General features: G+C 47.6%; 1 protein-coding gene across 4 annotated transcripts; it reads right to left on the bottom strand.

Annotated features, from left to right (window-relative positions):
- Positions 1–1,984: 1,984 nt before the first annotated feature.
- On the bottom strand, positions 1,985–11,152 carry Sbds (Sbds, ribosome maturation factor). 4 transcript variants are annotated; one of them, XM_039089219.2, is made up of 5 exons: positions 10,355–11,152; positions 9,936–10,065; positions 6,990–7,190; positions 4,905–5,069; positions 1,985–2,729 (listed from the first exon to the last, which is right to left on the bottom strand). In XM_039089219.2, exons 3-5 carry the CDS (start codon positions 7,128–7,130, stop codon positions 2,601–2,603), a joined length of 435 nt encoding a protein of 144 aa, XP_038945147.1. In that variant the 5' UTR covers positions 7,131–7,190; positions 9,936–10,065; positions 10,355–11,152; the 3' UTR covers positions 1,985–2,600. The 4 variants fall into 4 exon arrangements, with proteins under 4 accessions (XP_038945147.1, XP_038945149.1, NP_001008290.1 ...); XM_039089221.2 differs by having other exon boundaries at positions 9,936–10,006; NM_001008289.1 differs by having other exon boundaries at positions 10,990–11,144.
- Positions 11,153–12,111: the final 959 nt, after the last annotated feature.

Below are 12,111 nucleotides of genomic sequence, written 5' to 3'. Positions count from 1 at the left end.
CATTTAGTCTTCCCTTAGACTTTGAGAGCCTTGTCAGGCAGGATGGAGAAAACCCACGTGGCTTAGCTGGTATGAATGTGTCATCAGGACCATCAAGTTTCAGATTAAGTAGTAAGACCCAGTAGAGTAAGACATGAGAAGAAATCACCTTCATTGGTCTGTCGGCTGTGTTCCTCTTAGTCATCCTTGTGTTAATGACAGGCAGTGGCTGGGATTTGTAGAGGGTGGGAAGGAGGAACACCATAAGACCTGGGGAGAGGAAGTCCCCAAAATGCTTGAGAGTGACCCATCCTGAGGCCAGATACATATTTTAAAGCCCAAGTATTCGCCATAGCAGGTAGACAGATGGAGGATGGCTGGGGAAGGAGGTTGTGGGCTGAGTTTAGGGGACTGCAGACACATCTGGGCCTGGTCCTCAGCTGCTCCTTGGTGGTAAACCTCAAAAATGGCATGTCAGATTGGCCACTAGAGACCTCTGACCCCAGCAGCACTGGCTTGTCCTCAGGTGTGGGTGTGTCAGAAGTCAGTGACTTCCTGGGAAATGGTTGTTTCGGATCACATTGATCTTTCCTTTTGTCTTTCACCGTATGGTAGGACTTGAATCAGTTTTGATTCTGTGTGTACGTTCTCTTCGTTTGGAACCTGGCGTTTCTGTCTGTTCTTGGCAGTGCATAGGAACCCAGCCTCCTGTATTTTGACCCTCCTGCAGGCACTGTGGGACCCAAGGGTAGCAGATCCATCTCCCGTCCCTTGCTGCATGATGGTCACTAGCTGATCTGTGATGGCATCCCTCCCTCATTGATTTTCTGTGTTTGAAGTATGTGCACATGTGCTTTACAGAATAAAACATCTGGATTTACTTGGTTTGTCGTCTTTCTCCAGCCTGATAGGTGTCCTTTAAGGTGTAGGCCAGAAGCACTTCCAGTATCCCCTGCCCTGAGGAAGAAGGGTGGCCAGTGTTTCCTAGTAAGGTGACCTCAACAAATCCATGGGTCTTTGTACAAAGAGTGTAAGACCTTGTATGAGACCATGAACCTGACCTGAATGCTACCAGAACACCTTAAGAGCCAGGGCTGGTGAGTACATCCAGTGAGCCGCTGAGGGCACAGCGAAGCAGTAGGGTTCTGGATTCTATCCTCAGGGCACAGGATACACATCCTACAAACCAGCAGAGGTTAAAGATACCCCGGCCAATTACCTATAAATCCTTAGTGTGTCCTCAGCCACCAGTAAAGCAGGCTATGGCTGGAGACAGCTCAGTGCTTAAGAGCTTGCTTTCCATAGGACCTAAGTTCAATTTCTAGCACCCACATCGGGCTCAGAACTCTTAACTCCAGCTCTAGGGATGCCCTCTTCTAGCCTCTGAGCATGCACGCACGCATAGTTTTTGGGGCTGGGGAGTGGGGAAGAACAGCAGCTCGCTCCACTCTCTGGGTGTTAAGAGTCTTTTCTGTCTGTCCTTCATCTACTCCTTTCAGTTGGAACCCTGCCCATTTGTGAAAGCTGGGCTTTTTGCCTCTAAAAACCAAATTTCTTGTGCTGTTAGTTGATCGATGGCCTGTACCTCAAGTGCTGGGATTAAAGGCCTTTGACTAAGACCGTCAAATCACAAACCAAAGCAGACCCGTGACTAACTCCCCACGCCGGCCCCAGTTTGTGATGGCTGGTAGACCACCATCTTGACAGAATCCAGAATCCCCGTGGGAACAGACCTCTGGTCACATCTGGGTCTCCTGTCTGTGGGATGTCCTGGGGTCCCCACTGAGTATCTGCATTCACCTCTGCTTCCTGACCACAGATGGAGCACCAGCTGCCTGGCCATCCTGCCATCGTCTCCTCTGCTGTGAAGACCTGTCACCCCTCACTGTGAGCTGAGGTAAAGCTTGCCTTCCTTAAGTCGTTTTCAGGCATTTCATCCCAGTGAGAAAAGTACCGAATACAAAACCAGAGTAAGAGGAAGCTGTCTAGAAATGCAGGCCAGAGCTTAGTAAAAATAAGTTTTATTGATTACATATAATTTTTAACTATCCTAACATATATTATAAACTTTTAAGATTAGTATTAAATGACTTTATATATTTTCCCAAGAATCATCTAAGTTGTGGTACCATGTTTGTTGAAAACTAAAAATTCAATTTCTCCCCAGTCATTCATTACACACCTATTCGTAGGGAGACAGAAAGATCTCTCCAAGCTCACACCCCAGACCTGGACTTCATTACGCAGAACACATCTTCCTTCCCAGCAGGCGTCCCCCTTTGTTATACAGACCCTCTCCAGTCATCTGTCACGTACTAAATCTACCTTCTTATCCAGCGCTGCCTCTGGTCTTCCCTGTGGAACCAGAAAGGCATACACATCAGTGAACAGCTGTTCTGGACTCTGTATTTTGGGTTATTCTTTTCATTTTGGCTGGAAACCCCAATTGACAACAAAAATACCAGGCACCCAGGCCAATGTTTAACACAGGATGGAAAGTGGCACATTGCTCCAGAGGGCTTTTGGCAGGTCCCAGAAACGCACTGCTGCTGCTGCTGCTGCTGCTGCTGCTAGGACAGACGGACGCCCGCTGTTGTGCTGCGCTGAGGACCTACTCGGTGTCATTCAAACTTCTCATCTCCCTCCTCCACGTCTTTCAGACTGAGCACTTCCAGAGAACCCTTGCCTTTCGTTTCCTTTTTTATCAGCTCGTCAATTTCTCTGAAGCAGCCTGGGTCGATGAGGCATACCTGCAATGATTGACAGCTGGTTTCCAAGGGAAGATGGGTAAGGGCACAGAATAAACCCAGGTTTAACGCTCAGGGCAGATCTAGGGCTGAGTTCTAGGTGCTGCTCACGTGGAGGCCAGGGCAGCAGCTGGGTCTAGCCTTGATGCTAAGTACCTACTGTTGGACTTTGGGGCTCACCCCTTGTTATGGTTTCTACATGCTCAGCCCAGGGAGTGGCACTATTAGAAGGTGTGGCCCTGTTAGAGTAGGTGTGTCACTGTGGGTGTGGGCTTTAAGACCCTCCTCCTAGGGGCTGGAGAGATGGCTCAGTGGTTAAGAGCACTGACTGCTCTTCCAGAGGTCCTGAGTTCAAATCCCAGCAACCACATGGTGGCTCACAGCTATCTGTAATGAGATCTGGTGCCCTCTTCTGGTGTGTCTGAACATAGCTACAGTGTACTCATATTTAAAAAAAAAAAAAAGACAGGGTTTCTCTGTGTAGCCCTGGAACTCATTCTAGACCAGGCTGAGCTTGAACTCAGGAGATCTGCCTACCTCTCCTCCTGAGTGTTGGGAGGAGTGTACCACTACCATCCAGCTTGCATTTTTACTTACAAATGAAATGAGATCCGATGCCCTCTTTTGGTGTGTCTGAAGAGAGCCACAGGGTACTCATATACATTAAATGAACTTAAAAAAAAAAAGACCCTGGGTTCAATCCCTAGCTTCTTACTCCTTTCTAAAACATCCAGATTCTCAGGGGTTGGGGATTTAGCTCAGTGGTAGAGCGCTTGCCTAGGAAGCGCAAGGCCCTGGGTTCGGTCCCCAGCTCTGAAAAAAAAACAAAAAACAAAACAAAAAAAAAAAAAATAAAATAAAATAAAAAAAAAAAAAATCCAGATTCTCCCTCCCTCCCTCCCTCTCTCCGTGTGTGTGTGTGTCTGTCTGTCTGTCTGTCTGTCTGTCTGTCTATAAAAGGGCTGTAGCACACTATGGTCCTCTCCAGGGTGAAATCTAGCATTAGACTTTTATAGGTCACCTCCTCACAGCCGCCACCGCCTGTGAAACAGATGGAGACGCACTGAGAAGCCATGTAGGTTCTGGAATGTTCAGACGTTTAGCTGTTTTTGAATAGCATAGCCACCCCAGCATCAAATCCTCTCCCTGCTAATGCTTAGAGCTGGTACTGCTAGTCTCAAATTGACCATGGAGCTGAGGATGCCCCTAAACTCATGATTCTCCTGCCTTGACCTCCGGGGTGCTGGGATGACAGAGGTGCACACCTGGCCCCACTTTTACTATTACCCCAAAAGAGAAGACTCAGTGTAAAATATATCTTATTATTTTAAAGAAAGTGAATATGACTAACACAATTCTGTTATGAATGCTTTGACAAGATGCAAATAAAATCATATGATGGGCTGGAAAGATGGCTCAGTGGTTAAGAGCACTGGCTGCTCTTCCAGAGTTCCTGAGTTCAAATCCCAGCAACCACATGGTGGCTTGCAACCATTTTTAACGGGATCTGATGCCCTCTTCTGGTGCGTCTGAAGACAATTACAGTGTACTCATATATAATAAATAAATAAATCTTAAAAAAATCCAAATATCAAGGACAGAGCAACTTGTATAGAGAAAACAAAAACCCAGAAGGGGCCAATACCCCCCTTCCCCCAAAAAAGAAAATCGTGTGAATGCTTAACTACACTATCCTATTCACACCTGGGCACGTTAGCCTGGCCTACACCTTGTAAACATTACTCTATGGTTTAAATATGAAATGTCCCCACAGGCCCACATGTTCCAAGTCTTATCTCCGGCTGGTGGTGCTATTTTGCCTCATCTGGGAACCTTAGTGGCTGAGGTCTACAAGGAGGGAGTGGATCTCAGGGCCTGACTAAGCCACAGCTGCTCTCCAGTCCCCCATCTCCTCTCCTTCCTGCCCTGCCCAAGAGCATGGGGCCAAGCAGTCGTGGACCTGAGCCCTCTCAGACTGAGCCAAAATGAACCTCACTTCCTTTAACCTGCTCTCTCAAGAGTTTGGGTCACAGCTCTGCAAAAGTAACAAGCACCGCATTACGGTCAGGAACGAATTACGGTCAGGAACGCGGCTACTCTGGTAAAAGCCAAGAATGACGGGTCAAGGTCACACTCTCGGGCCCGGCCATGCTGCTCGCTCCACCCCCATCGCCTTACGATCTCCAGCTGCTGGCTGTAGTCCTCACTCTCCACGACCTTCATCAGGGGCTTCAGCTTTTCCTTCAGCTTCTTTCCCTCGTTCACCGGCAGGAGGAAGCGCAAGCGCATGTGCGCCCTCTCGATCTTCATCTTCTCCTTCAGCTGCTTTATCACCTCCAGCGCCTTTCAAGACACAAGGAGGGCCTGCGGTTTAGCGTTTGTGCTGCACGGACACACACCACGCAATCTCCACAAAGCCGCAGTATGCGCGTGGCTGCACGGCCAAGATACACGCAACCCTAGAAATACCTGGAAAAATCGAAGTGTCTCCTTTTGTGAAGTGGAAAAAACACTCTTTGCTGGGAGTGCAGTTCAGTGGTGAAGCATTCCCAGCATGCATGAGGACCTGGGCTGCCCTCAGCGCTCTAAAAGCAAGAGAATGTGTGGGGTGGGAAGTATACACATTTGCAAACATAAGCGAACTTCTCTAGGACAGACAAAATGTCTTTCAGTTGGCCCCAGAGACTTCTAAGCCATGAACTGTGAGGACCTGAGCCCATAGCTCAGTTCACATTAATTCTAGAACAGTGTGAGACCAGACAAATGTTCCTTGGGAAAATGGACTACAGCCGTCCCACGAGCCGTCCAGCAATGAACTTCCCACTTTGTGTCCACCCCTGCCTGAGAAACTGTCATGGGGTAGATAAGACAGACTCAATGGCTTCCTTGAAAGTCTGTTAGCCATTCAGTGTTAGGATGCCTAATGGTCTGGAGAGCTTTGAGTTTAGATGTAAGTTCTGACAGGCCTTCCTGTTGGTATCTCTGGCATTGACCCACAGGAAGTTTCACCTGAGCTGCATGTGGAGGAGACATGGGACTGGGCTTGGGGACTCTGAGGATTTATGGAAAGGGAACGGTGTACAGGTGGCTGCCCTCTCACACATGAAGCATGTGAAGTCATTAGTCCCTTGATGACCTCCCATGTGATTTTTCCCTGTACAGAGAAGTGTGGGTTGTGAGAATGGAAATTCTGATGTCGCCCAGAGTTCCTGGGTATCCGCGTTCTTCTCTGGCTCCTTCCATTTTTCTGCCAGGCCTTTTCTGTTTTCTGGATGTTCACGATCAGGGCTAAGTCAGGAAACCGCTGGAGCGCTGACAGCTCAGGCAGTGTGTTAAGTTATATGGATCAACTGTACTTCGTGGTCTGTTGAACACGTTACATGCTATATGAAAATGTAAGAGTGTGCATGCGTGTATGTTGGTACATGACACAGCCTGTAAGGATGCTGGGTGTCCTATTGCCTGCCCTCTTCCGTACTCTCTATTGTCCTCTCCAGATAGGGTCTCTACTGAATCTGGAGTTGCTCAGGTAGACAGCAATGCCCAGAAAGCTCCTGCCTCTGTCCCCCACAGCACTGGAGTTACAGGTGCAGAAGCAGGGGACCCAGTTCAGCGTCTCATCCAAGTTCTGGATATCCAAATTTAGGTCTGCATTCTTGTGCAGCAAATGTTCTTATGGACTCAGCCACTTCCCCTGGCCTTTCTTTTAGAGTTTCTCATACAGTCCAAGCTTGCCTCAAACTCATTAGGTAGGGAAGGATGACATTTTGCCTCCACCTCCCTCATGATGAAGACACCAACCAGTATTCCTAACTCGAAAAGGCTGTAAGCTCTGTGAAAGTGCTATGGAGTTGACTATTCTAAAGAAACGGTGATTTTATTTTCTGAGATGGTCTCAGCCTCTCAAGCATTTGAAATCCAGGCACGTAGCAGATTGGCCGGCTGAGCTGTATGAAATTTGTTAATAAACAGAAACAGGGAAAGCGTTCGTGTGATTCAAAGTCTAAGTGTGTTTTGAAAGGGTTGAGCTAGACGGGAAGTAAGAGTTCTGTGTGTATTTCTGTTCCATCACGGGGGCAGCTGCTAAGGGTGGGGCTCAGCTGGAAGTGCTTGCCCAGAATGCTCAGATCCCTGCTTCCCATCACCAGCACAGCAGGGCTGACTAGAAGTGTGTGCTTCTGATCCCAGCACCGGAGATGGGGAGCCAAGGAGCATCAGATCCTTCCATGGTCCTACATTCTGAGGACAATGATGACCCCTCACCTGCTGCTTGGTGCTCTTGTTGGGTTTGACGGAGTAGTGGATGTCCTTCATGGCTCTCTCGATGAGGATAACGGTGTAGGGTCTCTTTGTTTCCGGGTTCACACACTTGTCTGCCACAATGGTGGCAATATCCCTAAACATCTGCTCCAGCTGTGTGTGCCGTTCTTTATCTGACACTTGAACTTCTCCTTTAGTCAGAATCTAAAATGGCAGAACATACAGAAAGCCCCCATCAGTTCCAGTTTTCTTTCTCCACTGCACAGAATTAGCAGGGAGGAAAGGAAGTGTCATCTACTGTAGCTGCTGATGCAGAACCATGTGTTGCCTAAATCCAGCACCAGATTATAAGGAGCTCCCTGATCCCACTTACTGAGGGACAGGGAGAAAGTCCATTTAGAGCAGTCACGACCCCTTTGGGTTGCAGATCAGATATCCTATATATCAGATATTTACATTATGATTCTTAACAGTAGCACAATTACAGTTACAAAGTAGCAATAAAATAACTTTATGGCTGGGGGCCACAACATGAGGGACTATATTAAAGGGTGGTGTACTGGCTGGTTTTGTGTGTCACCTTGACACAAGCTGGAGTTATCACAGAGAAAGGAGCCTCCCTTGAGAAAAATGCCTCCACGAGATCCAGCTGCAAGGTTTTCTCAATTGGTAATCAAGGGGGGAGGGTTCCTTCCCTTGTGGGTGGTACCATCCCTGGGCTGGTGGTCTTGGGTTCTATAAGAGAGCAAGCTGAGCAAGCCAGTAAGTAACATCCCTCCATGGCCGCATCAGCTCCTGCCTCCTGACCTGCTTGAGTTCCAGTCCTGACTTCCTTTGGTGATGAACAGCAATGTGTAAGTGTGAGCTGAATGAACCCTTTCTTCCCCAACTTGCTTCTTGGTCATGGTGTTCGTGCAGGAATAGAAACCCTGACTAAGACGGGTGGCAACAATAGGAAGTTTGGTGATATTATATACCTCGAATGCTAAAGGTCCTGCATTCAATCCTCAGAACCACCACCACCACCACAGAGTCCCCCTAAAACCCTATAGGTAGATGTGGTGGCATACAATTTTAATCCCAGCACTTGAGGGCAGAGCCTAGAAGATCTGAGGGTGAGGTCAGCCTGGTCTACATAACAAATTGTAGGCTAGCCAGAGCTACATAGTGAGATATTGCTTTAAAAAAAAAAAAAAGTTTGGGGTTGGGGGTGGGAAGCAGTCAGGTAAATGAAGTGACTTACTAGAAAAGTTAATTTCTAAAGTTTGATTAAAAAAAATCCAGAAGCTGGACATGGTGGCACCTATTGTCTCTAAGGCAAAAGAACAAACATAAACAGATCTAGGAGTTTATCATATTCTAGGACGGCTCTGATGAAATGGAGAACCAGAGCCAGTTGGTGGCAGCACATGCCTTTAAGCCCAGTACTCGAGAGGCAGAGATAGGCGGATTGAGTTTGAGGCCAGCCTGGTCTATAGAGTGATTTCCAGGAAAACCAGGGCCATGAAGAGAAACCCTGTCTTGAAAAACAAAGATGGAGAAGTGGGCAGTTATGCAGCTCCTAAGGATGGGCTGAGAGACGGGTCCAGTGTCAGGGCTTAGAAAGGAAATAGCGAATTTCAATGCCCCAAGTTGGCAGAATATTTAATGTCCCTGCAGCCTTAACCTAAAACTGGCAGAAATGGTCTGGGAACCGTCAGCGGCGTTACAGAAAAGTCGCTGAAGGCCAAGGAGAACCCTCAGACAGAACAACCAACTCTCACTATGCCGATTGTGGAGCAGACGCTAAGGCACAGAGCACTGCTCCTGCTTCTGACGATGCCTATCCAGAAATGGCAATCTCTCTCCTGTCAATCATTTACATTCTGAGAGGTTTAGTAATGTGGAAATGACCCTCAGCATCCTGAATCGGGAGGACTGGAGAAGTTCCTGCATCTCCTTTGCGTACGAAGACGTCCTTCCCACCACGTGGCTCTAATTCACTGCAGTCTCCTCGCCACCTTGGCCACCTATGTGTTCTAATACAGGTGTTTAAACTTCTTGCCCCTTTCTAGTTTGTTTCAATAAAGATGGGTGTGCATAGAGAGTAGACTCCTACTAACAGTGACTGGTATTTCTTGCAATTAAAGCAGCATAAACAAATCCAAGGTTTGTGTCAATGTGACCCTGGGGTGGGGGGTGGAGAGAAGGAACAGCTGCTCTTCCTGAGGACTGGAGTTCAAGTCCCAGAACCCAGACGACAGAGCTAACAAACACTTCTAACTCCGGGTCCAGGGGGATCCAATTTTAGTTTTGTGGTCATTTTCTAGTCTTTTACACACCTTGCACCAATTTGTACTCGTGTGTGTACACTAAAAAAAAAAAGTTGGGCATGGTGGAATGCACCGTTAATTACAGAACTCAGGAGGCAGAGGCAGATGTATCACTGAGTTCGAGGCCAGCCAGAGCTACACAGTGATATACTGTGTGTTGTCTCCCCTTCCACCATATCTGTATTCTCCCATTTAATCTTGGAGGGGGGAAAATATCACGACATTGTTTTATGTGAGGAAAACTCAGGGTGTGGTGGGGAGTGGTGCTTGGGTCCTGGAATGTCTGTCCCTAGATGGCAGTAGTTAAGACACAAAGTTTCTTTTCTTTGTGACTGTATTTAGAAGTAATGGATGTGGGTGAGGTGGCACGACGCTGGGGAATCTGAAGTTCCCTACCAGCATAGCTATCCGCTGAGTTTGATGTCCGCCTGGGCAACATAGTGAGACTCGTCTCAAAGGTCAAAAAAAAAAAAAAAAAAAAAAAAGCAACAAATACCATACAAACCTCCCCAAATCTCCCAATAATATTAACTTGAAAAAAAAAATCTAAAACAACAAAACCTCCCCAAGAAAACCAGTGGTTCTGATGTTGGCTATGATTATGAGAATGGATTATGCTGCAGCTGGCAGGACCTACCTGCTTGCAGATTTCAGTCTGGTCGTCGGTCCCAAATGCACTGATGAGGTCTTCCTTCTTGGCAACCTGACCTTTGGAAACATTGACAAACACTGAATGGGTCTGCAGAACTTCATCAAGGTCTTTTTCCCTTGAAAGGGCAGGAGAGAAAGTCCTATGTGAATCCACTGGACAGCTGAAAATCCACTCACATTTAAACACAAGATGCCAACAAGATAAAAGGGAAGTGCTACAAGCTGGGTGTGAGGTGCACATCTGTAATCCATCATTTAGGAAGTAGAGGCAGGGAAATTTAAGACAAGCCTCAATCCCCCACCCTCACCCCCAAAACCTAAAGCCTAAAACCTAAAGGAAAAAGGAGAAATCACTACCCCCCCCCCCCCACACACACACACAATTACTCTCTCTCTGGTGACTACCTGCGCAGGACCAATCGAAAACTCAGGACAGTATCTGTATTCTCCCACTGCACTATGGAGGGAAAAACCACGTCATTGTTTTATGTAAGAAAACTCAGGGTGTGGTGGGGAGTGGTGCTTGCGTCCTGGAATGTCTGTCCCTAGATGGCAGTAGCGAAGACATTATACGCACTTTGGGAAACGGGGGATTCTGAGGTGTGTGTGTGAGACGTTTGCTGTACTAATTTCAGTATTCGTAGGTGTAGGATTAGCTTCCGGACTACTATCCTTGGAAAAATGACAATGTTTCTTTTCTTTGTGATAGCGTCTTAATCATTAATCCAAGAGGCCACCGCGATTTCGGGGTCCTCGTGGTTGCAGCTTTGTTTTTTTTTTTTAGGACAGGGTCAAACACACCTGGAACTCACAGCAATCCTCCTGCCTCAGTATCCTGAGCACTGGGATTACAGACATAGTCCCACCCGGCTCTGACGAAGTTTATAGCTGGCAGTTTTTATGACACCAACAAAATCTCAAACCAAAACCCAATCCGAATCAGGCAAACCAGTCCTGAAAGGTACTCTCAAGAGCCAGGGTTAAGAAGACCAGGCCTCGAAGTGGCCGGTCCGCTGAACTCTGGACGCAGCATCACTCACACTCCACTCCGCCAGCCGACGACCTTGTTTTTATAGCAGGCGATTTCGAAGCGCTTCCCTCCCCGCTTCATCCGCACCACGGCTACATTGGTCAGTCGGATCTGGTTGGTGGGGGTGAAGATCGACATGGTGGCTGCTCACAGATCTCGAGCTCGCGGGGACTCCAAGTGCTCAGCTGAAACGACCCTGCGGCGCGCGAACCCTTAACGCCCAAAGAGTGCGCGGCTCTTCCGGTCCCTACTCCGGGGCAGCAGCTACTGCGTACCCGATTGCCCTACTGCGCATGCGTCAGGTGGGTACAAACCCGGTAGAAGAAAGCAACTACGCCTGCGCAGTGTGACTTTTGCGCCCTCCATCTCCGCCCTCAAAGGAAGGCGTTCTGTTCGGTGGTGACGTCATTTACTTGCGCCAGTCATGGCTATAGGCTGGTGACTAATGTTTAGTGTCCCGGTGGGAACTTGGTATTCTGGTTGAATAGTTCTGCAGAGTTTAAACGCTGCACTCATTTTTAACTTTTTAAAGGAGAATTTTAGAGGGGAAAAAGGAGGTAAAAAGTGTAACGAGCTTCCATCTTGCTTCAATAATTATCCACCTGTTTTCATTCTTTTAAAATATTTTATTTATTTATTATATATATGAGCACACTGTAGCTGTCTTCAGACACACCAGAAGAGGGCATCAGATCTCATTACAGATGGTTGTGAGCCACCATGTGGTTGCTGGGATTTGAACTCAGGACCTCGGGAAGAGCAGTCGGTGCTCTTAACCACTGAGTCATCTCTCCAGCCCCCCTGTTTTCATTCTTATTCTATCCTCCCTCTTTTAACTGTATTATTTTACAACAAATTACCCCGCGGGATGGCCATCGTCTGTAATGCCAGAATTTGGCAGGTATAGACAGGATACAAAGAGTTCAAGGCCATCTTCGCCAGCACAGGGAGTCCGAGGCCAGCCTCGATTGCTTGAGAACCTTTTTCATCATCGCCTTCAAAACAAATCATCATATGGTTTTATTCTTTTTTTTTTTTTTTTTTTGGTTCTTTTTTCCGGAGCTGGGGACCGAACCCAGGGCCTTGCACTTCCTAGGCAAGCGCTCTACCACTGAGCTAAATCCCCAACCCC

The sequence above is a fragment of the Rattus norvegicus genome, chromosome 12 (assembly GCF_036323735.1).
Source record: "Rattus norvegicus strain BN/NHsdMcwi chromosome 12, GRCr8, whole genome shotgun sequence".
Classification (NCBI taxonomy): domain Eukaryota; kingdom Metazoa; phylum Chordata; class Mammalia; order Rodentia; family Muridae; genus Rattus; species Rattus norvegicus.
This window is presented reverse-complemented; position numbering and strand designations above follow the sequence as displayed.

Excerpts from the sequence above, each read along its gene's own strand:
- Sbds (NM_001008289.1), bottom strand. The coding sequence starts at position 11,117 with ATGTCGATCTTCACCCCCACCAACCAGATCCGACTGACCAATGTAGCC. Across the intron at positions 7,191-9,935 it reads AGACTGAAATCTGCAAGCAG|ATTCTGACTAAAGGAGAAGT; the intron begins GTAGGTCCTGCC and ends CTGCCATTTTAG. Across the intron at positions 5,070-6,989 it reads ACAAGAGCACCAAGCAGCAG|GCGCTGGAGGTGATAAAGCA; the intron begins GTGAGGGGTCAT and ends GTGTCTTGAAAG.